At 49.7% G+C, this 23804-nt stretch overlaps 1 protein-coding gene across 3 annotated transcripts in view; it reads right to left on the bottom strand.

Annotated features, from left to right (window-relative positions):
* Positions 1 to 6416: 6416 nt before the first annotated feature.
* Positions 6417 to 23804, bottom strand: part of LOC137214455 (liver carboxylesterase-like) — a 36515-nt gene continuing 19127 nt past the window's right edge. For 2 of the 3 annotated variants that reach the window (XM_067718292.1, XM_067718291.1), the window contains exons 5-14: positions 22512 to 22665; positions 20938 to 21042; positions 18965 to 19069; positions 16268 to 16306; positions 15802 to 15942; positions 13521 to 13601; positions 12440 to 12587; positions 8088 to 8219; positions 7100 to 7172; positions 6421 to 6822 (exon numbers count right to left, since the gene is read on the bottom strand). In XM_067718292.1, coding sequence (XP_067574393.1) covers positions 6639 to 6822; positions 7100 to 7172; positions 8088 to 8219; positions 12440 to 12587; positions 13521 to 13601; positions 15802 to 15942; positions 16268 to 16306; positions 18965 to 19069; positions 20938 to 21042; positions 22512 to 22665 — 1162 coding nt within the window. In that variant the 3' untranslated portion in view covers positions 6421 to 6638. Of the gene's footprint in view, positions 6823 to 7099; positions 7173 to 8087; positions 8220 to 12439; positions 12588 to 13520; positions 13602 to 15801; positions 15943 to 16267; positions 16307 to 18964; positions 19070 to 20937; positions 21043 to 22511; positions 22666 to 23804 lie in introns of all 3 variants that reach the window. The other variant, XM_067718293.1, reaches the window with a different exon arrangement.

Here is a 23804-nt window from a genome sequence, read left to right as displayed (position 1 = left end):
TACCGGAAAAACGCTTCCGAAGGACCGTGGTGGGGACCGGGGCTGGCAACGCCCGGGGACACATGGGGTCGGCGAAACGGTGGTGAGGGTCACATCCGCCTGCGCTCTCTGACACCGCTCCCCGGCTCCAGCCAAGCCAGGGACACGAGCGGGAGGCGGGGGCTGTTCTCAGGCTGCAGGAAACGGCGACCCGGAGGCCGGAGGCCGGCGGCGCGGGGCCTGGGGCCTGGGGCCTGGGGCGGGGAAGACCGGAGGACGCGGGAGCCGGATTCCTGCACAAGCCGCCAACACGGTGGCTGCTCCCGTCGGGCACATTGGGAAGGGGCGGCCAGGGGGCTGGGACACCGCTTACCGCACGGCACCCGGTTCCTCCGCTCCAGCCGGCACCGACGTGGAATCGTGCGCTCGGCCCCGCCTGTTGCTCACAGCCCGGCCCAGGGCGCTGCGGGCGGCACGGGCGGCGCGGGCGGCGCGGGCGCGGAGCCGCGGGGCGGGTGCAAGGCGGGGGCGGGGCCTCTGCGCCCGGGCCGCCTCCTCGGCCTATAACTGAGCCCCCGGGCTCCTCGCTCCCACACGGCCCCCACCGGACCCGTGAAGCGGCTTCGCCCCTTGCTTTGGACCTCGGGCCTCACTCCTCCTCCAGATGGACCCCAAGTGCTCCTGCCCCACTGGTAAGGGAGCCCTGCCTTTGAGCCTTAGGATGCCCCCTTCCCAGGCACAGGACGAGAAGGGAGGGCTTTGAGTTTGAGCTCAGGAGGACTCCTGTCACGGGTCCAGGGCTTTCTTGGTAGCCAGGCTCCTGAGGGCACGTCAGTCTCCCTTTGCCTCTCCGTTGACACTGAGGGCACGGAGGCTCCAGGCTGTCCTTCTTGAGGTCACCCGGCAGGTCAGGGGATTGCTAGACCGGGACCCAGCGTTTGGAGGCGGTCTCGGACCTGCCACGATTTGATGGGAGGAGGGGACGCTGCCTCTTTAGGGTTCAGGCCATGGGCCCCGGCCCCCGGCCCCCGGCCCCAGTCGGCCTGGGCTGCGTCTGGAGCCCGGGACCTTCCCTGTGGAGTCCCATCCGGAGGGGACTTACTCTCCTTGGACCAGAAGAGAGGAGCTGGGGCTTCTCTATCCGCCCGAGTGGACACGAGCTCCCAGGGCTGGGTCCTGACAGAGGAGGAGGGCTCAGGGAGGCATTGCTGACCGTCTGCTGTGGCTCCTGCATCCCCGTCCCTGCTCACTGCTGGCCTCCTTTCCCTTCCCGGCAGGCGGCTCCTGCGGCTGCGCTGGATCCTGCACCTGCACCTGCAAAGCCTGCAGATGCGCCTCCTGCAAGAAGAGTGAGTGTGCGGGGCCTTCTCTGGGAATGCGGGGTCTGGGCTGAGTGCGAGGAGGGGGCCCAGAGCTCAGCAGGCAGGCAGGAGCAGGACAGTGACCAGACTTCCCGGCACCCCCCTCACCAGGAAGGGATTCACAGTCAGAGCTGGAATCACCTTCGGCATGACCGAGACCCAGGCGCGCACTAGAGAACAGGGAGACTGAGGCCCAGACGGGCCACCGACAAACAACCTCAGACCTGTCACTAGAACTAGTCCTCCTGCCTCCTGAGTCCCGCTTCCGAATCCTCTCAGGGACTGAAGCACTTTAGGGACAGGAACCAGTGGCCGTGCGTGGCTTCTCGGACCTGGTGCAGCCCCTCCCTGTCGAAGCAGCCCAGAGCTTCCCTATCCCGAGCGGGAGCTGCTCTGTGCGGGCTTTGCCTCCACTTTGATCCTGAGGACTTGGATCACATCACTGGTGGTGCTGGGGGCTGGCTTTCTCCTGTCCCCAGAGGCCCTGCTCACTGTCTCTCCAAGGCGCTGTGCCCTGTCCTGGGCACAGATGGGCCGGGCAACCTGAACCTAGTGTCTGAGAGCAATTACCTCAGGACAGAGGACACCATCGTAAACTCAGGGTCTGGGCCCGAGGGCGGCTGGGGCCAGGCCTGCTGCTGGGAAGGGTGGTTCCGGACAACGCGTGGTCCGACCGCACGCTGCCCTTGCCTCCCCAGGCTGCTGCTCCTGCTGCCCCGTGGGCTGCGCCAAGTGTGCCCAGGGCTGCGCCAAGTGTGCCCAGGGCTGCGTCTGCAAAGGGGCCTCGGACAAGTGCAGCTGCTGTGCCTGATGTCGCGGAGAGCCTGCCCCGGGTGTCCACAGAGCAACCAGGACAAACCTGCATTTTACCGTTTTTCATACGACCGGACCTGACGCTACATTCCTTTTTCTATGAAATCTGTGACTTGTAATAAAAGCTCTTGACTTTATTCTGGCTCTGTCTTCCTTGGTGTGTCTTGGACAAAGAGACTCCGTGCCCATCAGGGCTGGCGTGGGGAACTGGACTGGACGTGCAGAGACCTCGGCTCTGGACCAAAGAGTACCCCCCCACACACACCCCACACCCCCAAAACACACACACTGAGCGTCTTAGCCGCTTAGGTTAATTTGAGCTTCCGTTTCTCAGCTCCAAAGGATACCCTCGCCAGATGACATAGGGCATTGGACACACAGAGGACACACTCCCTCTATTCCCCTTAGGAGGACGGATTGCAGAGAAAGTTGCCCATTTCTCATTTTCCTTCTCTGGGGGCCCCTGCCAAACTCAGCGCTCGGTGATGAGAGCCTAGAAAAGTACCCAGAGGGGATGGAATCCCACACCCCTCTCGTGTGACTTCTGCACGGGGCTTGCGTCTAAAACACCCTGGAAAGACCTCTTTGTATTTTCTGCCACAGTTTTCACCCTGGTCAGGAAAACGGATCGCGAAGAAAACACGTCAAAGGACACGATATGTGACACCCAGTTTTCCCTTCAACACGTAAAACCACCTTCACACGTGGAGGAGCAATTCTGGAAACTGGACGCTCTCATATGCTGCACGTACGTTGAAAGTGTGCCCGAGTCCTGGGAACACTTCACAGATGCCCCACTGTGTGGACCACACACGCCTGGAGCAGCTCTGCCCCCTGCCTCCCCACAGGGAACCTCAGTCTTGGCTTGCCCAGGGCTACGGACAGGACACTCGCCACCCGTGACAGCTCCCTGCAGGGGCTTGGCTCTGAATCTTCGCAAGTACCTCCCTAGGTCAGGCTGACATCTTCCCTTCCCTCAAAAACCAGCCCGTGGCTCCCTGACACCCCGAAAGAAAGTGATTTGGATTTGGTGGGAATTTCCCGGCTGTTTCCCTGAGACCTGGTTTCAGAAGAAGGACTTCACGTGTTCCTCTGCAGAGTGATGGTGGTGCTGCAGTGCGTGGCGGGGGGGGGGGGGGGGGCCTGGTGGGGTTTATTAGCAACAAGTGTGTGCTGAGGGAACGGGTAGTCTATTTCAGGTGTTGGGCCCCCTGGCGGTCTGGGGAGGGAACTCCTATTTGATGGGCACTCCGAGAGAAAGAGGAGACACGTGGCTCAGAAGTCAGGACCAAGATGGGCCACAGGTGCCCCGAGTGCACAGGGCATTTCGGGAGCCGGCCCGTGCTGCGTGCGTGGGCGTCGGCGTCAGGCACTCAGGTTCACAGCCACCGTGCCACTTCCTGACCTGGCAAGTCACTGATAAACTCTCTGAGATTTCATTTCCTCCTTTCGATACAAAAGATTAATGTCAATGAGGGGGAATAAGCGAGATAGTGGCCTGGCTCCCAGCTCGGGCTTCCCCCACGGTGTCCCGTACGATCGCTCTCTCCACACTGACATCTGTGCACAGAGAATCCTTGAGCTCCCGACAAGCTCCTGGAGAAAGGCTCCCTGGTTTGCAAGCAAGCTCATGGTGAGGGCAGAGATGGATAGGAACCTTGCTTATCCAGTGCCAGAGGGCGTGGGGATGTCCTCCAACAAGCCCCATGGAACGAGTCACCGCCACAGCATTTGGACAGACTCCATCCTTCTCAATAGCAGGCCTGTCCCCAGCTGACCTCAGGCCGAGACCCTGAGTTTACGATGGTGTCCTGTGTCCTGAGATAATTGCTCTCAGACACTAGGTTTAGGTTGCCCGGCCCATCTGTGCCCAGGATAGGGCACAGAGCCTTGGAGAGACAGTTAGCAGGGCCTCTAGGGACAAGAGAAAGCCAACCCTCAGCACCATGTCGTGAGCCTGCAAGGTCTCGAGCGATTGTGCCAATTCCAGAGGGGTTAAGCAACTCACCCAAGGGCACACAGCCTATACTCAGAGCAGTAAACCTACCCTACAGCTGTTTCACCTCCCGCCCACATGGTGCCGGTTTTGACATCACTGGAGGCTGAATCCAACGGCTCCTTTTTCAAGGCTGCAAAGGTCTTCGGAGAGAGTCCAGCTGTGCTCCTGGCTGCAGAGATGGGAAGCTGAAGCCCAGAGACGTCACAGAGCTGTGCAGAGGTTTGTGACTGCCAGCTCAGGGCTTTCCCACTGCTGCCTCTTGCCAGGTGTTCAGGTTTCTCACCTTTCACGGGATGACATGGTGTCCGTTTGGGTTGGCGGCTGCAGTCAGCCTGCAGGAGGGCCAGTCCCACATGTGTTCATTACTGCCAGCTGATATAACCTCTCTGGTCATTCTCCTCTGCTGCAAAAGTGTAAAATAATAGTGCCTGATTATTTAAAAATTTATCTATGCAACAAATTAGCATGTCAGAATTCAATAGGATTTAAGAATGTAATAGATACAACAATATTAGGTTTAAGCCTGGCACACAGTAAGAAACCAAAGTATTAGCTATTACTTTATTATTATTAGTCATATTTCAGGTGATATTTTCCTACTTACAAACCAATAAGACAGGGGTGCTGTGCACAGCTGTGTGTCCTGTTTCGTCCTCATCAATCGTGTGAGCATGTGCCAATTCGCAGAAAGGATTATCATCTTTCCCAGAAAAGAGGAGTTGGCACTTGAGATATAAAGCCAGGAGCAAGCCTGTCCCTGTCCTTCAAAAAGTTGAAGGAGGATGCCTACCATCTGCTGTCACCTGCACTAGGATTTTACTTAAAATTTTTTCTTTTTAAAATAAATTTATTTATTTTTATTTATTTTTGACTGCAGTGGGTCTTCCTTGCTGCACGCGGGCTTTCTTTAGTTGCGGCGAGCGGGGGCTACTCTTCGGTGTGGTGCACGGGCTTCTCACTGTGGTGGCTTCCCTAGTTGCGGAGCGTGGCCTCTAGGCACTTGGCCTTCCGTACTTGCGGTGTGTGGGCTCAGTTGTGGTGCACGGGCTTAGTTGCTCCACAGCATGTGGGATCTTCCTGGACCAGGGCTCGAACCAATTTCGCCTGCATTGGCAGGCGAATTCTTAACCACTGCGCCACCAGAGAAGCCCAGGATTTCCTATATGTATATAAAGTTCTAAAATTTTCCTTTTCCTCAGCCACAATAGGTCTTTCCCAGGGCCCCAAGGGAAGTGGGTTTGCTGACCTTTCTTCAGTGGTTTGGGGATTTTATTTTTTCATGGAGAAGTGTCTGAGCAGAGCTTGAAGCCTGCACCCTTGAGGCAGGTTTTCTCTCGTCTTACTACCTGTTCCCAGTATTTCTCACAGGTCCCTGATAGAGGTCCATGGAGAAGGGCCTGTAACAAGTGTAAATTCCCTGTGGGTGTGTGGTTTTTAGGATTTCATACTCTCATACTCACCTATGTTTTGTCTTTAGCCCTCGATTCGAATTTTAAGAGTAATTGTACTCACACATATGGTGACTCCATCTTCCATCTGTCTCCAGACGGTAAGCCAGTGTTCACTTCCCATCTCTCCTTCAAAATGCCTGTCTTCCCCGAGATTTCAGGGTAATTGTTTGCCTTGCAACCTCTTTGAATGAGTCAGAGAAAGTCATGATTTTGAGGATAATCCACTTTTTTCTTTCTGTTAAGGTGGGAGTGGCATTCCTTAGAGCTTTCTATATCCCGGGAGCCAGAAGTCACCCCAGGGATTCTGAAAGAGTCAGTTTTCACGTGACACTTCAGGGACTCACTTCAAGGTGGTCACTGCTTGGACCTGATGTGGTCCAGGCTGCAGAAAGGGTTCAGAGGAATTGCTGGAAGAGACGGCCTCAGGGAGGGGCCTGGGAGGATACTGTGTAAATTGAAGAAAGAATTGTAGACCTGTGGGAGGGTCAGTAAGGGCCACACAACAGTGCCACAGTGTCACCATGGCAAGTCCCCCTCCTTCCCACTCCAGGTACATCCTCGGTCTGTGCCCCCTCCATGTCTACAGGCGGCTCCACATGGAGGAGAGGGACACTGCACTTTGGTTCCCTCACATCCACTTACTGGAGTTGTTGACGGCCCAGAGACATGGAGCAGATGCAGTGTCCCCCTCAGCCCCTCCCAGGGCCCAGCCTACTGGACTCTTCGTGTCCAGAGGCCAAGCCAGAGCTGCCCGAGTCACCTTCCTGCCAGTGGTGCCCTCTCTCATCCTTCTCTCGCTAATGAGGATGACTTAATTCCAGCCCACGACAAAGACACTGACTTGGTCTCCAAAAGAACATTTATTTCCAAAATTGAGGCCACAGAAACAGAAATTCCCCCTCCCTGACCTCTGCTACTCCCATCAGATAATTCCCCAGCCTCCACAATAAGATGCCTCTTAGGCCCACAAACACCTTATATAGAATACCCTTGTCTGGGGTCCCACAAGCCCCCAAGGCCAGCTGAACCTCCCGTTCACAGCTCAGCATGTTTTAACTGGGGTGGCTTCTTTGCCGCCTCCTTGGACAGGAGCTCGTTCCAGAAAGCCACTTCCTTGTCTTTCAGCTTCTCGGCTGCCTGGGTGGTGACGCCAATCTGAAGGTACCCTTCTTTCTGGTCATATATTGGCCAAGGGGGAAGCCCCTCCCCGTTGGGATTCCTGGGAACAGAATCACATAGAAATTCCCCAAAGCTACTGTGTGGCCCCAACAACCCTCAGAGATTGTCAGGGACCCCTTGGCTTCATCTCTGCCAAAGGCTCATACGCCTCCAGAGACAGGAGGCTGACCATCTCCTGGGCAGCCTGTCCACTGAGGGAGCTCTCACGTCAGGGGCCACAGGGCGGGGAGTTTACCCAGCACACGTTGAAGCTCCTCCCACCCAGCAGACACGCCCTGCCCCTTCCCAACCCTGCTCCGTCTGTGCCACCAGCTCACCCGTTCCGAGCAAAGTTGGCCCAAAATTTCATCACCATCTTGCTGAGATTGGTCTCCTCTTCTGAGGCACCATCTGTGGGGAGGAGACAAAGCCATTGCTACTCAAAGTGTGGTTCAGGGGCAGCAGCAGCCCTTGAGAACTTGTTAGAAATTCAGAAACGGGGCCCTTACTCCAGACCTACTGAGTAAAACCACATTTTAAGAAGATCTTGGGTAATTCAAGTGCACTTTAAGCTTGACAGTTACTGACCTAGGTCAGGCTCAGTGAAGGGCTGGGTCACAGGGCCACACCCCAGGGTTTCTGCTACAGTAACCCCACCTCCCAGGATACTCTCCTCTGGGTCTTTTTTCAATCTCCTACACCCACACACATTTTCATAGAATCTGAAAAATAACCAAGCTGCAAGGCCCCCAAAGAGTCACCCAACCAGAAAGTGCCCAGAGGCACTGCCATGTACAGCCCTGGGTTGTGTCACACACAAGTTGTCGGTAACTGCTGAGGGTTAAGACATTAAAGACATCTGTGAGAGGTATTCTTTAAAATATAATCCTAAACATATTTAATTTTTAAAGATATGAGTTTTAGATAGATAGATGATTGGATAGACAGACACATATTAGTCCTGATTCAAGGTTAAGAGCAATTCTAACCTTACTCTCACGTACCTTCTGATATGCTCTTGTGAGTGCGAAGTGAGTGGTGGCATTCTAGCCCTGAGCAGGGCCCTGCAGGTGACCCACCTCCTGTCTTACTGATGCCCAGGTCTGGATTCTTAGAGTGACCATGGAGGAGGGCGCAAGGATACACATTCTCCACCATGCACATTAGAGCAAGAGAAAGGTTAGGACCCTTTGTCCTTCAACCCTGTTATGGTGAATTCAGGAAACAAAGACCTGGAGAGAAGGAGGAACTTGCCCAAGGCCACCAAACCAAGACTTGAACCCAGATCCCCTAACTCCAAGTCTGTAGTCACCAAAGGGCCATCACCTTTCAAAAATGGAGCCCCGAAGACTGAGAAGAGCTCATCCCCATGGTCCCCCATCACCGTCTTGGGTTTCATGGCTGATGAGAAGCTTGGGCGATACTGGAACTCATACATGTAAGTGGGGGCTCCGGCATCTGGAAGACATGGATTCGTGCACAGTTCACTTCAGCAGACGCACACCTGGATGGTATCAAGGGCTCCAGAGGTGGGTGGGAGGGGCGCTGTGAGCAATCAGGAAATTGGGGGCATGCCTGGTCCTGAGTGAACAACAATATTAACAGCAGCTGCCCGTTGTGAGAAGCAACTGTGTGCCAGACCCTGTGTGTCCCTGCAGGAAGCCCCTGGTTATCAGCATAACAGAAAAACAGTTTGGGAAAAGTTCTATGACTTGCTTAAGGGTGTACTGGTGGTGGAGGTGGAACTGGATTTGAGCCAGCTATTGAATGAATGAATGTTGAAACTTTGGGGAAATTGATTCAAAATAACTATCATTATAGAGGCATTGGGTCAATACATATAAACCTCTTTGCCTATTGATGCATTCACAGAGCAGAACATCTAGATACATAGTTTATGTACACAGAAATACCACGACATTTCATTGCTAACAGGTTAGTCTTCATTCCCTTGGAGAATACCTGCAGCCTGACAGTGTCTTCTATTATGCCCATTTTTGAGCATTTCTGGTGTTTTTCACACGTATTCCAAGAAGAGTGAAGTAAATCCAAGTTGCTGGCCTGAAAGTGCAGATATTTAAATACAAGCCTATGCAGAAAGGGGAGAGTCTATTCCTTGTGTCTCGGGAAACCACAATTCAGCATTTCCTTTTTCTCTGTCATCTCACAGGTCTTGCTTCCTGCTTGGCCCGGGGAGTGGTGGCGGAAGTAAGAAGCGGCCGAGGAGGGTACAGTTCCTCCCTCCTCCTCTCCCCTGCCCCTATGCTCACCACCCCCCCTCTAAGCCCCAGGAAGATGTCAGTTTTCCTGCTGACGCTTCAGCAGCGTCGCCCATCTTGCTCCTTCAGGGCTAACTCACGGGCCACCCGCCCGGGGAGCTCTGTGCTCTGCATTGATCATTATGCCCAGAGCGAGTGACTCTACCCGGGAAGGGTCAGGTCCCAAGTCAGGCTGGCGGGGAAATATCACACGTTTTCCCTTCCTGGGGACAGAATCACATTTGGAAAATGCAGAAAAAAGGAATAAGAACAAAATGATCACATCTAATCCCACTGCTCAGAGAAACCTCTGTTAATATTTTAGCACTTATCTCACTTATGTATATAAAATAAGGATACTATTGGATGTGTAGTTTTGTAATGACTATAATAATTTCTTCATATCATTAAATGTTTGTCAACTACATAGTGTAACAATATATGCCATCCTGACAGGAGGATGTACAATAATTTATTTAATTGCCTCCCTTCCCCCCTCTCACTGCACTCTTGGTTTAGCAAGAGGCATTGTTTGGAAGAAGCAATCCGTCTGTGGTTCCATAATCCAATTGCTAAACAGCTGCTTCAGGGTCAAGCAGAACTCACTGAAAGGAGGGTGTTTACCCTTGCCTCTGCTACTCAGAAGTGTTAGAACGGAACTGAGAACCCAACCATACAAAGAAAGACCTAGTGTGAATGAGAGAACTTAATTATGGCAGCATGCTGCCCAAAAGATATTCTTTTCATTCCTCTTCTTCTTCTGTTTTTTTTTTTCAGTGTTTTGCCTTAAACCACTGAGATTTATAAAAAAAATTCCTACGGGGGTACTTTTCCGGTGGTCCGGTGGTTAAGACTCCATGCTCCCAGTGCAGGCGGCCCGGGTTCAATCCCTGATCGGGGAACTAGATCCCGCATGCCGCAACTAAAGATCCCGCATGCCGCAACTAAAGATCCCGCATGCCATAACTGAAGATCCTGTGCGCCACAACTAAGACCCGGCTTAGCCAAATAAATAAATATTTTAAAAAAATTCCTGCAATCACAACACACGTCTTCAAAGGAAAGTAGGGCAGAGATTTCAATAATAACAATTAGGAGCAACAACAAAAGCAGGGGGAAGGAGAGAGCTAGTAACAAAAATATGCAAATTAAAACAGTGTGATGTTCTTTTTTTGTGAGGTAAGACTTATATAAAATTGGCAGCATTATTTTTATTCTTTTAATCTGACTATCCCAAGTGAGAGAGCTAAGAAATCCACACTCTCATACACTAGAAAGCAATTTCACAAAATGTATCAAGAACTTTAAAATTCTACTACAGCCCAGCTTAATAATTTCACTTCTAGAAACCAACTCTAAGAAAATTATTTGAGACTTGGTTAAAGATTTATGCACATAAGGCTGAGTATGATGTTTTCTGTAGCATCAAAATGAGCAGCCAGGCTAAATACCCAATAGGACAGGAATACTAAAGTAAATTTTAATCCATCATACCATGAAATAATTGCTATTTTCCATGAATTTATATTGACATTGAGGAAATGCCTACAATATAGTTGTCTATGAACATAAAATTAATTTTAAAATTATGTGTAAGACATGGAAAGGCTAATAGAAAAAAAAATGTCAAAACTTTATAGATGGGGCTTCCCTGGTGGCGCAGTGGTTGAGAGTCCGCCTGCCGATGCAGGGGACACAGGTTTGTGCCCCGGTCCAGGAAGATCCCACATGCCAAGGAGCGGCTGGGCCTGTGGCTGCTAAGCCTGCGCGTCCGGAGCCTGTGCTCCATAAGGGGAGAGGCCACAAGAGTGAGAGGCCCGCATACCGCAAAAAAAAACAAAAAACCAAAACTTTATAGCTGATACTTCTAGGTGAAGGAATTATGAGTAATATATAGTTGCTTCTTTAATATGTTCCCATATTTTCAAAACTTTCTACAATGGTAAGATTAATTTTATACTCAGAAAACTACTTTATCAAAAAGAGATTGAGAGAAATACGACAATGAAAAAATAACATTGATAAACTCTGGGAAGTGCTGGCAATAAGACCCTGAATTCAAAGTCACGGGATGTCAGATAAAAAACTCAAGTCCAGTATGGCTGGGAGCAGCATGGATGCTGAAGGGGATACTACAAATCAAGACACGTAGCAAGAGGCAAGACCAAATTTATGAAAGAACAGATTTGACCCCAGGCAGTCCCTGGCTGGTCATCAGGACCCTAGGGAGGAAGAAATGGTAACTAGAACCTCCAAAGTACTGTATTGAGTGCTCGGGGATAGAGTAAGTCAGCCACAGCTACGTTTTATCATGCTTATAAAGTCTCAAAGTTTAAAACCCTTCTAGCACCGTTAGGCAGGGAGGTCTGGACCCCAGAACCATCTCCTGGCTTGCAGACTAGGTGAGTGAGGTCTCCAAGAAATGAAGGGTACTGTGAGTAACTCAAAAGGTACCCAAAAGGGACACCTCCTCTCCAGGTGAGCTCATCCATCCCTGACCTCACACCCTACACACAGTCTTGGGTCAATGTTGGAAGGTCCTGTGGTGGACACAGCACACACTGGGAGAAACAACAGCCAGCCACAGACATTGACATTCTCTAGACCGCGTGGCCCCACTCTTCCAATAATCACTCCTTTCAGCTTTCTTGGTCCCAGACAACACTCCTGATCCTATGCTTGGCCTCCCTCTACCCCCAGCTCCACTGGTTAACAAACTAGTTTGCAGCTAGCTCTGACCTTGGAAACCTTCCAAGACCTATCTTCCAAGATTTCCCCTCTAGCCCCACAGACCACCGCAATTCAGGTGAGGAGCCCTGTGGCAGATGCTGTCGGTGCCTCCCCATATCCCCTGCTTCCGGGCACGCCAGCCTGATTTCCACCTCCTGCATCCACAGCTCTTTGCCTGAGGTCTTTGGCAGCCAGAGACCACTCTGCCCACGTGTGCAACAGGTCAAAGCACCAGGGAATTAACTGCCCTTGGGAACAGCCTTCAACCAATGACTCGTCAAAGTTGGAGGATAAATACCCCAGCTCTCTTGCCACTCACTAGGGATAACCCTGAGACATGTGTTCTGCTGGTTTCCCAGAGTTCCCCAGGTCCGGGTGTCCACAGTGGATGCTTTCTTGACAGTGCAGGGTGGACTGGCTTCCTCTCCATTCATGTCACTTCTCCACTCTTCTACTGGTGTTTTCTGGGATCACCCCCCAAATAAACTCTTTGCATTTGGATCCTTTTCTCGGAGTCTGCTTCTGGTGGAAACCAAAACAGGACAGTGCCCCACCCCAGGCCAAACGCAATCAGCCTTGGATGTACGACCCTCAGCAATGTCCACATGTGTTTGTGCTGAGGGCTGGGCAGGACAGTCAGTGAAGCTGGAGAGGTCAGTGTCCCTCTCCCGTCCAGTGTTTGGGACTCACCTCTGTGGCGACGGGCCACATTCACAGATGGGACACCGAACATCCCATCTGCAATCAGGTCCAGGAACAGGTCTTTCTTTATGGCAGGGTCGTCCGTCCCTCCTAAATACTTGTCAGCAGCCACCGTGGCCAGTTCCTCAGGGATGCTCTGAAATAGATCCAGTGAAAGTGACCACTGTTAAAGTTAAATATAAAATGGAGACCAGACTTACGCATTATCTGTGCAGACAAAACCATTTAAGCCATGTAAGCAAAACTAACTCTAGCTTATTTCATGCACATAAGCAAAACCTAACTTAGGTTATTTTTTGTAAATCCCTCTGACAATCAAAAAATAAACTAAGTCATCTCCCTAAAATAGTATGAGATAATCACTTTTAACCAATCCCTGGCCACCTGAAAACCTCTATTGTAATAAGCAAACACTGAAAATGTTAACAACTTCCTCATTTTCACTTTATAAGCCATCCTGTAACTTCACACCCCGCCCCCAGCTTCCTACCAGCCTTTGAAGTTGGAAGCCCCCAGGGCGTGAACTATTTTTTATGTACCATAAACTCTTACTAAATACTCTTCATTCATTTGGTGGTTTAAATTTTGCTACTTCTGGATTTTTTTTTTTTTTTTTTTTTTTGCGGTACGCGGGCCTCCCACTGCTGTGGCCTCTCCCGTTGCGGAGCACAGGCTCTGGACGCGCAGGCTCAGCGGCCATGGCTCACGGGCCCAGCCGCTCCATGGCATGTGGGATCTTCCCGGACCGGGGCACGAACCCGTGTCCCCTGCATCGGCAGGCGGACTCTCAACCACTGCGCCACCAGGGAAGCCCCTATTTCTGGATTTTTGACTTCACCACCCCTGGTGAGTGACACAGTTTCTCTTCTTGTGTTAATGGTGAACTTTTTGAGCTCAGTGCAAACTTTCCCCCTCCCCCAACCCTGGGTAGTGATAAGAAAAGCAGAAAAAGTGGGGCAGAACCCCCCCAGCCCCAGTCTTCATTCTGCCATTAGTTGCTCTGCAATTGGGAACAAGCCTCTTCCCCTCTTTAGGGCTCAGCCAGTTCCTGTGATTCCTAGACTCTTACAAGGATGGGGTAGGACTTCCACACGAGTGACGTGGCCGTCTTCTGGTCCAGCTTGCCTTCAGAGAATGAGTAGCCCATGAACTGTTAAAACAAAGGTTAAGCAATTGTGAATCATCAGGTAATGACAGGAAAAACCAAAGTTACCAACAAACCAAACCAATGCAGGCTGAAGGTCACTGTCATATCTTGATGGGCATGGGTCTATTTTTTTTTCTTTTTGAGTCTTTTATTGTTTATTTATTTAACATCTTTATTGGAGTATAATTGCTTTACAATGGTGTGTTAGTTTCTGCTTTATAACAAAGTGAATCAGTTATACATATACATATGTTCCCATATCTCTTCCCTCTTGCATCTCCCTCCCGCCCACCCTCCCTATCCCACCCCTCTAGGTGGTCACAAAGCACCGAGCTGATCTCCCTGTGCTACGTGGCTGCTTCCCACTAGCTATCTACCTTACGTTTGGTAGTGTATATATGTCCATGCCACTCTCTCGCTTTGTCACAGCTTACCCTTCCCCCTCCCCATCTCCTCAAGTCCATTCTCTACGTCTGCGTCTTTATTCCCATCTTGCCCCTAGGTTCTTCATGACCATTTTTCTGTTTGTTTTTTAGATTCCATATATATGTGTTAGCATACGGTATTTGTTATTCTCTTTCTGACTTACTTTACTCTGTAGGGCATGGGTCTTTGATAAGTTGGGCAAAATCAATGAATCAAATGGAATTTTATATCTAGAAATCAAGGAATGCAAAGAAGATAAAGTAATTGATAAGGGAAGCTGTCCCAGTCTTTGTGTGTGTGTATGTGTATATATATGTATATATGTGTGTGTGTGTGTATATATATATATATGTGTGTGTGTGTATATGCGTGCATATATATGTGTGCATATATATATATATATATATATATATATATATATATATATATTTAGGCTAGAGTCTCCACAGTGGTCATCAAGACAGAGAGGGAAGGTTTCAGCCAGCCAAGTGTTGAAGTAGAGGGCTCTGGGGCAGATGACACAGACCTCACAAATACCCCGCCTGTGTTAGATTGCAGAGAAAGCCCCAAATTCTGCCATTATGGTTTTGGTCCTTTGGTATAACCTCTGAAATCATTCTGAAGAACTGCAGAACTCTGCACATAACAACTGCATCAAAACTCTGCACTAAGTGACTTCACCAAACTCTAGCACAGCCACAAGCAGCTTAAGGCCATGTCCCCAGGATGACCCCAGGCCCCCTTAAAAAGCTCTGTGCTGCCAGGAAAATTTACCGTCTGCTCTAGCCAAAACCTGGTGATAGGCAGGTATGTCCCTGAACCCTTTCTTAGTGCAGTTACTTTAGAAACCTTGTAATTATAAATCCTTTTTCTGCCCTTTGGGATGTAAAACCACTGCTCCAACCTGTTTTCTCAAGGACCTGAGAGCCAACTTTTATGAAAAGCAAACATTCAGGGGATAATTCTTGCTCTCTCCCCCAGTCCCTGTGGAAAGATAATGCCTAACTTCAGTGGGAGCCTTGCTTTTACTTACACCACGGCCTCCTGTCATAAATACAGAAGTTTGTTTCTTCTCCAGATAAATGCCAGCTAACAAATCCAGGTGGCCCAGTTTCATGGACAAATCCCCCCTCCCCGCACCCGCAGCCTTAAATAGGCTCCAGCCTTTTGTTTCAGCGATTTGGGTTCAGTTTACAATTGATCTTTTCCCTATAGCAAGAGTGTCCCTGAATCAAACTCATTACCAATTCAACTGGTGTCCGTCTTTGTTTATCTTTGGCAGAAGGGAAAGTACTTCCTAACTTTTAGAAGTCAATTTTAACTCAGGCGGAAGCAGGCTCCTTTGAATGTTTCCAGTTAGATGAATGAGAGTGTGAGGTGTGGGTGGGTGGAATTTATGGGGAAACTATGAAAGCACCAAGCCCAGGGGAGAGGCTGCAGGTCCCAGGCCTCACTCTCCTTAACTCCCAAACTCCTTCCCCTTTCCAGGCCTTGGGTTTCTCATCTGCCCAATGATTATCTCTCCCAGCCCTCCTGGCACTGACATTTCAGGATTCTTGGATGGGAGGACAAGCAGAGAGTGTGTGGGGATGTGGGTCCCCAGGGCCGCACCACCCAGGTGACAGCTGGGCCATCGTGGAGAAGGTTTCCACGGAAACGTCAAGGTGTATGAAGGTCCCAGAGGTGCGTGCGTAGAAGGAGGGATCCTGTGACCAGAGATGGGAGGGGTGATGCGACGGGCAGGGGAGGCGAGTCTAAGAGGCCTGCACTTTCTCACCGTCGGCAGAATCCAGCCACACTCCTGCTTGTTGATTCCCACGACGTAGGGAACGGGGTGGAAGTTCTTTTCAGCCAGAATCTCTTCGGGCATCTTTGGCAGCAGCACTCCGTCAAGCACGGTGGGCAGGAAAGGAAAGCTCTGGGGAAGAGGGCAGCGTCACGTCTGTGCTTCCCCTTCGAGGTCACACCCGCGTCCCCCTCTCCACCTGCCTGAGCTCACAGCCGGCATCGCAGACCTGCGTGCCCATGGGCGGTGGCCACACACTCAGGGTCCTAACAAAGGGGGCTAAGTCTGTGGACCCCAGGGGGCAGAACTCTGACCAGGGCCAGCAGTGGTTAGGTGATGCGGGCAGATCTTCACTCAAGTTGGTATAAACTATATAACGTAATGTGTATTTAATTTGAAGGGTGTGTGTATCTATATGCATCTCTCCATCTATAGTCAGTTCTTGTAAGCATCTTACCTCTCTGGGGTCTCCGTGTAAATCAAGAGCGAAAAATTTCTGTGAAGACAAAGGCAGAGGCTGTGGGTGAAAAGTCTTCCTGAGAGCAAAGCTGATCCGGTGAGCTGTGCGTCAAAGGTATCAAGTCCTCCCTCCTGGTGCCACCCTGGCTGGGCTGAAAGGAAGTGGGCAGGGCACCAGCTCCCCTGGGCATGAGTACAGGGTGCAGGTATGGGACGGGGGAGGGGAGCTCTGGAGAGGACTGCTGCTTGTGCCTGCCCTGCCCTGCACCCATTTCCTCTTCTTGTTCCTCCAGGCGAAAACACCCCAATTTTCCTTTGGGGGACTCCCTCTTCCCCAGTCTCACTCCACGATTCCAGGCATCTATATGTGAACTGAGGTGCACCATCTCCCTGAAGACAGGGATTACTTCAGGGATGGACATGTGCCCATGTCAGTTCAATAGAGTTTACCCAAAACTGTTGCTGGAATTATTGGGAAAGAGGGCTTCTAAGCAGATAGGATGTAAGTCTAGGATACTGCTGTTGTCTAACATCCCCAGGGGACAAATCCGCCTGAGAGTGAAGCCAACACAGAGAGGTAAAAAGCTGAGGGATAGAGACAGAGTCTTGATGATATCATATGTGCATCTGGATCCGGACATGCCTGAAGCCATCAACTCCTGGACTTTTCAGTTAGTTACCTGAAGATTCTGTTACAACATATCCCTTTCTCTTCTCAAGTCACTTCGAGATGAGTTTTCTCCTCCTGCATTAGAAAATCCTGACTCATACAAGCTCACCGAAATTCACCCCACTCCACGCTTCTCTTTGTTGTGAGTTCACCAGGATTGTGCTGATTTTATTGTGACACTGCAGCTAACAGTCCTGACCAGTATGCAGGAAGTCCCAGTAAGGGTCCCTCCGTTATGGGTTGTAGCCCCGCAATCCAGGTGTGTGTGTGTGCACGTGCACACCCACGTGTGTTATTGGGGAGAGAGGATAATCATGGAAACACTTCCACATGATCTCAGAAGATCTCAGAAGGATAACATGGGCTCTTAGGTTCTCTGGATTCTCCCAAAGTCACCGACTCTCCCCTTATAAGCGGATCTCTTGTGCCACACGGAGAATTGCTGAAATAAATTTACCTCTTTCCAGGCATCAGAAAACAGTTGTGTTTTTATCTTTGAGCACATTGGTCACCTTATTTGAGCCTGAGAAACCAGGATCCAAGGCTACATTGGACTTAACCCATGGAAACAGAGCAGAGTCCAGTGCTGGAGGCTGGCCGCTGGGGGTCCAGGAGCATCCTCAGGGGTCCAGGGTCCAGACTCTCCCCTTACAAGCGGATCTTATAAGTGGTGATCTCTGGGTATCTGTTGTGCTGTAGCTTCCTGTGATGACCCACTACCATAGCCATCCACCAATCCTGAAATGTCACCTTCTCTGTGAAGCATCCCTGCTTACTATAATGAATGCATCCCCTCTCTGTATTCCCACCACACTTAATCCACTAAGTATATGGGCGTGTTTCTCCTTGAATAGTTCCTTATGAGCAGGGACTATATCCAGTTACGTCTGCATCACCCACGCTGTTACCTCCCCCCATACACTTAGCAAAGACAGATGGATGGGTGGATGGAATTAGTCAATACTTGGAGTATTGAATTGGGGGGATAAGTGGATAGATGGATGATAGCTAGCAGATTAGGTGATGGATGGATCACTGATTTTAGAGAGATGGATGATGAAATACAGATATATGAATGATTGATAACAGATGAATGAATGTTATAGATGAGTTGATATTAGATTGATGAAAAGATACTGATGAATTGGATTCACTGGTGGATGGACAGATGTATAATAAGATGATGAATGAATGGATGGATGAATAGGTGGATGGATGGTTGGATGGATGAATGGGTAGATATACGATTATGTGAGAATCACTACTGAGGCAGACGTGCAGAAAATCTAGAAAATTGGGCCACCACTGGATGATAATTGAGGTGGTTTCTAAATTAACCAAGACAATTGTGACAACCTTTCTGAAGAGCTTTGTTCTGAATAACCCCATTCCCAAAATTCAGGATGGTAATCACCTCTGAGAATGTGTAATGTTTAATTTCTTAAAAATCTATCAGATTCCACTTACATGACTGAATTTAGGATGGGCAAATTCATAGACAGAAAGTAGATTAGAGGTTTCCAGAGACTGGGGGGAAGGGGAGAAGGCAGAGTAACTGTTTAAAGAGGTAGGGATTTTTTGTTTGGGATGATGAAAAGTTTTGGAAATAGCGGTGATGGTTGCACAATACTATGAGTGTAATTAATGCCATTGAATTGTACACTTAAAATGATTAAAATGGTAAATTGTATGTGACATATATATATTTACAATAAAGAAAATAGTCACATATAAAAAAATCTATCAGAAAAACAAGATTGGAAAAAGTAAGTTTTGATAGATATGAGGAGTTATTACACAGTTGTTCATTATGTTATTTTTTGTCTTTGCTAACATCTGAGTTATTCCATAATAAAAAAGAAAGAAGGAAATTCCCCATTCAGATCCAGTCTGACACTGCTCTTGAGAGGTGAGATACTGTCCCAGGTAGTTTTTCCAGGGCAAGGGGACAGCTGAAATGATGAAGCCTGGGGCCATGTTTATAGGACGGGGAGCTTGTGTGGCTATGAGACAGGATGTACTCACCATCTTCAGCGTTATCTCCAAGAGCTCGTCCTCTGTCTTCTGGCGCAGGCAGTGAACAAGGACAGCTGAGGTGGTGCTTTTGCACCCAGCAAAGACAGCAATTTTCTGCAGAGATCACAGATGACAGCAGAATTCAAGAGCCCTGTCTCTTCCCTCCATCAATAAAGAGGTGTTCTGTTCCAACCTCAATTTCTAAAGTCAACACATGGTAGCGAAGATACTCTAGACCAGTATGTCCTGGATCCCAGACGAGCCAATTATACTCCTCAGCCTCTGCTGCCTTATCTCTGTTCAAGTGGACATAATGATCTCAAAGCTGAACATCTAAAGAGAGGCAGCATGGAGTGGGGCTTGAGAGCATGGAATACAGAATCCCACTAATTTCAAATCTCGGCTCACCCAATTAATAGCCTTTTGGCCTCAGGCTAGACACTTGCAAAGTGCAGCCAGAGGGGAAGATGCAGAAGGAGAGAAATCAGGCTCCATGATGGCGGGACCATGAAGAGTGTACATGGGCTGCCCAGAGCCTGGTCCGGTGTCTGACATACAATCAATGCTCAGTATGTATTTGGTGAAAAATTAAATAAAAAGGCACATGAAGAAGTAGAGCGGGGAGAGAGAGAGAGAGAGAGAGAGAGAGAGAGAGAGAGAGAGAGCGCGCACAAGAATATGAGTCTTGGATTCTTCATTCTGCCAATTTCTGGTCCTGTGTGACAGCAAAATCCAGCACCATTTCTGCCACCTTTGTTTCCTTTAAATAAACTCCCCCTTCTTGACTTAAGCCTGACCAATGGGCTTCTGCTGTTAATAGCCAAAGAATTCTGAAAAACAGTCTCAACAATTTTTTAAGTTCTTGGTGTCTTATCTCCTCCCCTCCTGCTTACCAGTCAGTCCCTTTAAGTCTGGCTGCTGCCCCCACCCGTCCACCAGCTCTCACAGCCCGACGAAATCGCTCCACATCAGTGACTCCAGCGCACACTCCTCAGCAGAGCCTCCCTGTTGCTCACCCTTCCTTGGCTTCCTGACACTCTCCAAATAAAGACAAAGTCCTCACCAGGTCCTCTGCAGCATGGCCCTGCCGATGGCTCCATCCTCACTTCACTCCAGGTTCCGTCTGCTCTTTCTGCTCTGGCCACAGCAGCCTTTCTCACTCTCTCTCAGTTGAGATACCTGCTCCTGCCACAGGACATTTGCACAGGCTGTTCCCTCTTCCTGGATATTCTTTTCTTACCAAGTAATTTACTGCTCATCCTTCTCATCTCAACTCGTTGATCACTTTTTTTCATGAAGCCTTTCCTGATAACCTCCCCCTATCCACTGGACTAAGCGCTCCTTTTGGATTCTGTTATGACATCAGGTATCTCTCCTCTATTGCTCTAGTCACAGTTGACATTTTGTAAGTTGTGCAATTATATAATTATTAATCTGTCTCCTCAATTATAACAGAAGCTTCATGAGGTTGCGATATGTCAGATTATATCAAAACTATTTGTTGAGTGAATGAATGAATCAATGAATGAATTCTTCAGGAACCCACCCCAGTCACAAGCCCCCAAGGAGAATCCACTCCAGGCGCACATGGTGCCAATGAGTTCATCAGATTTCAGACCCTGAGCGAGGCAAGATAGGATGACAGTTCACTGACCACTGTCCAGGCCAGCACCCCACCTGGAACACTTTGGGAAGCGTGTTCAGTGGAAAATGCATGGGGCTGGCAGTCCAGAGTCATGAGTCTGAGTCCGGCTCTGCTCTGATCACTTGCTGACCCTGGCAAGTGCTTCTGCTCTCTGCCCCAGTTTGCTCAGCAGTAGAAGGTGGAGGTGGGATGAGGTGTGTCCTTGCCCTCCCTGATCAGCCACCCTCACTTCTGTGATTCTCTGAGGATGTCAACTGGCTCCCACAGCAAGAAAGACCCCTGACAACTCCAGGAGAGCAGAGCAAAGGGTGTGGGGACAGTCCAGTGTGAGACCTACCTTAGCTGCAGCCTTCATGTCCTTCTTGACCAGGACAGAAGTGAGGGCCACACCACTCTCAGAGATGGCCCGGTGGAAGAGATTCTTGGCCAGGGGAGATAACACCTGGGAGGAGGGTGGCGAGAAAGGGAGTTTATGCTCACGGGGAGGGGTCTTCAACAGCTACCCCCATCCACAGCCCTGTCCTGGGCTGTTCCCCTGGAGACCATGGGGCCTGGCTTCTGCAAGAAAACCTCAGCTGGAAGGAGCCAGGAGCAGAGTGAAGGACAAAACAGGAAGTGTGTGGCACAGACTGATTATAACAATCAAAGTATCTGAAAGGCAGCTCAGCAATTCCTAGCAGCACTTTAAAGCACAGTTCTGATTCCCCATTTGCATTACTTAGGATTTATTTTAAGGAAAATGATCATGGAGGCACACAAAAATCTCTAAAATGTTCATGTTATTTATAACAGTAAAAATTGGAAATAACACAAGGTTCTAATATATGACATTGGGTAAATAAGGTATTTTTCATTCTTACAATGAAATACTATACTCGACTATACACACAAAAAATATGAAAGAATAACTAATGGTGAGGGAAATATCTGAGTTATAATATTAAGGAAGTTTTTTTGTTTAAAAATTCATAGAGACAGATAGATAGGTAGATAAATGATAGATGATAGATAGATAGATAGATAGATTCATGGAAAAAAGACTAGAAAAATAAAACTGTCCATGGTGACAATCCCTGGCTAATGGGACTGTGGATGAATTTTTATTTTGGGAGAGTTATCTATGCTTTTCTTTTTTCTCCATTTTATAAAATAAAAACATTTTCCTCTGAAGATTCAACTATGAATCCAACATATGTTTTAAAAATACAGTAATAGTGTTAACCTTCTGCTCAACTGTGAGGCAGCTGGAGGGTTTCTAACAGCTCCCAGCGCCTTCTAATCTGGTTTTCCACCTTTGCTTCCCTTGGTGTCTCCCAACTGCCATTCCCACATCAGGCTCCCAGGTCGTGTCTGTGTTCCATTTCCCGGGTCCCATCCCCCCTTCCATCCTCCTTCCTCTCTCTACCTCTCCTCCCCCAGCCCAGCTCCATCCTCAGCCCCAGAGGCTGCTGCCCTCCTTCCTGAGATGAACAAGCCATCAGACCTCCCCAGAGGAGGCCTCTGACCTGTTCTTAGTGTTCGTGTCCCCTTGAATTGTAGATCTGGCTTCAAGCCAAATAATGACATTGCACCCAACTTCATGGTTGCCTCCTCTTATCCAGAATTTACACCCACCCCTACTTCCCAAGAGGAGTGAGGTGAGTACTAATAGTAAAATGATTAGGAAGGAGAGTAAGAGCTCAACCAACACAGGACAGGAGGAATGTCTCCGTTGCAGCCGTGGCTGGAGATATGGCCCCAGGATGCTAAGCTGAGCTCTGAGCTTCCTGTGGTCCAAGGAGAGTTTGGCCGTAACTTTCCACCATCTGATGCTGCACAGAGTAGGGTCAGCCTTGAACCAGGTCCCATGACTAGACTGGCTGGTCTGCAAGGGGTCCCATCAGTAGCCACATCAGGGCCAGGAACACTTACAAGAATAGAGACACTTTCCCCTCCTGCTGACTCTCCAAAGATGGTCACAGAGCCTGGATCCCCTCCGAAGTTGGCAATGTTCTCCTGGACCCAGTGCAGTGCGGCCAACTGGTCCAAGTGACCCCAGTTCCCCCGGCTGTGTTCATCCCCTGTGCTGTAAGAGAACAGGGTGGGGTTGAGAGCAGACATGTCACAGCAGGGCTCTCAGGACCACAGATGGGGCTGGGGGTCTGGGTAAGCCTTCTTCAAGAGACTGGGCTTCCAGAGCCCTGACACTGGGGTCTTCACCTGCCTCCCATCCTGCAGCATTGTTCCGCTGTAGCGCTCTATACATCCATCCCACATCTATTTATTGAGCATCTACTATTCTACAATTCCAAAGGGAATTCCAGGCAGAAGAAACAGCACATGCAAAGGCCCCGGCATCCAGTGAACGAAAGTGTGAATCTAGGACCTACAGCTACAGAGGGCCCTGAGGGCCTCGGTAAGGATGTCAATGTCATCTTGAGTAAGTTAGGAAGCCATTGCAGGGATGACATGATTCCATTTATGTCTTAAATGATCACTTTGGCTACTGTGTGGATCAGACACGGTGTAAAATAGCAGGGTTATAAAAGTAGGTGTTATTACAACAATCCAGGGGAGAGACACAGAGTGCTTTGAACAGGGTGACTACAAGGGAGGAGGTGAGAAGTGGCTGGATTCTGAACATATTGTAAAAGTGGAGCCAAGAGGATTTGCTGGTGACTGGATGTGGGGTGTGAGAAAAAGAAAAGAATCCAAGTGCCCCCAGGCTTTTATCCTGAGTAACTGGAAGGGTGGAGCTGCCTGCAGCTGAGCAGGAGGCCCTGTGGAGAAAGGAGGAGGGTTTGGGGCAGGGGCATCGGGAGTCAAGGGTTAAGTTTGTTCGAGGAAGGGAGAGGTGCCCTCAGGTGTCCCGTGGGGATGGCAGGAGGTAGTTAATGATGTACCTGTGGGTTTCAAAGGAGAAATGGGCTAAAAATAGGGAGCCTGGAAGTGCCCCCTGAGGTCACTCAGGGAACCAGTGGGACAGAGAAGAAGATGCACACAGAGGCTGAGACGGGGAGGGGAGGGTCCGGGAGGGGCCGAGAAGGAGCTGCCATGAGGGAGGAGGTGGCCAGGAGCCAAGAGCAGGAAATTTTTCAAAAAGGTTTGAGGGGTGACGTGTGGTTGCTGCCAAGGCTGGGCCGCTGGTGACCTGGACCAGAGCAGTGTGGTGTCTGGTCGGGGTGAAACCCTGACTGACGTGGTAGAGGAGAGCCTGGGGGAGAG

This window comes from Pseudorca crassidens, chromosome 20, assembly GCF_039906515.1.
Source record: "Pseudorca crassidens isolate mPseCra1 chromosome 20, mPseCra1.hap1, whole genome shotgun sequence".
Lineage (NCBI taxonomy): Eukaryota > Metazoa > Chordata > Mammalia > Artiodactyla > Delphinidae > Pseudorca > Pseudorca crassidens.
Note: the sequence above shows the minus strand (reverse complement) of the source record. Positions and strands in the feature narration are given on the sequence as shown.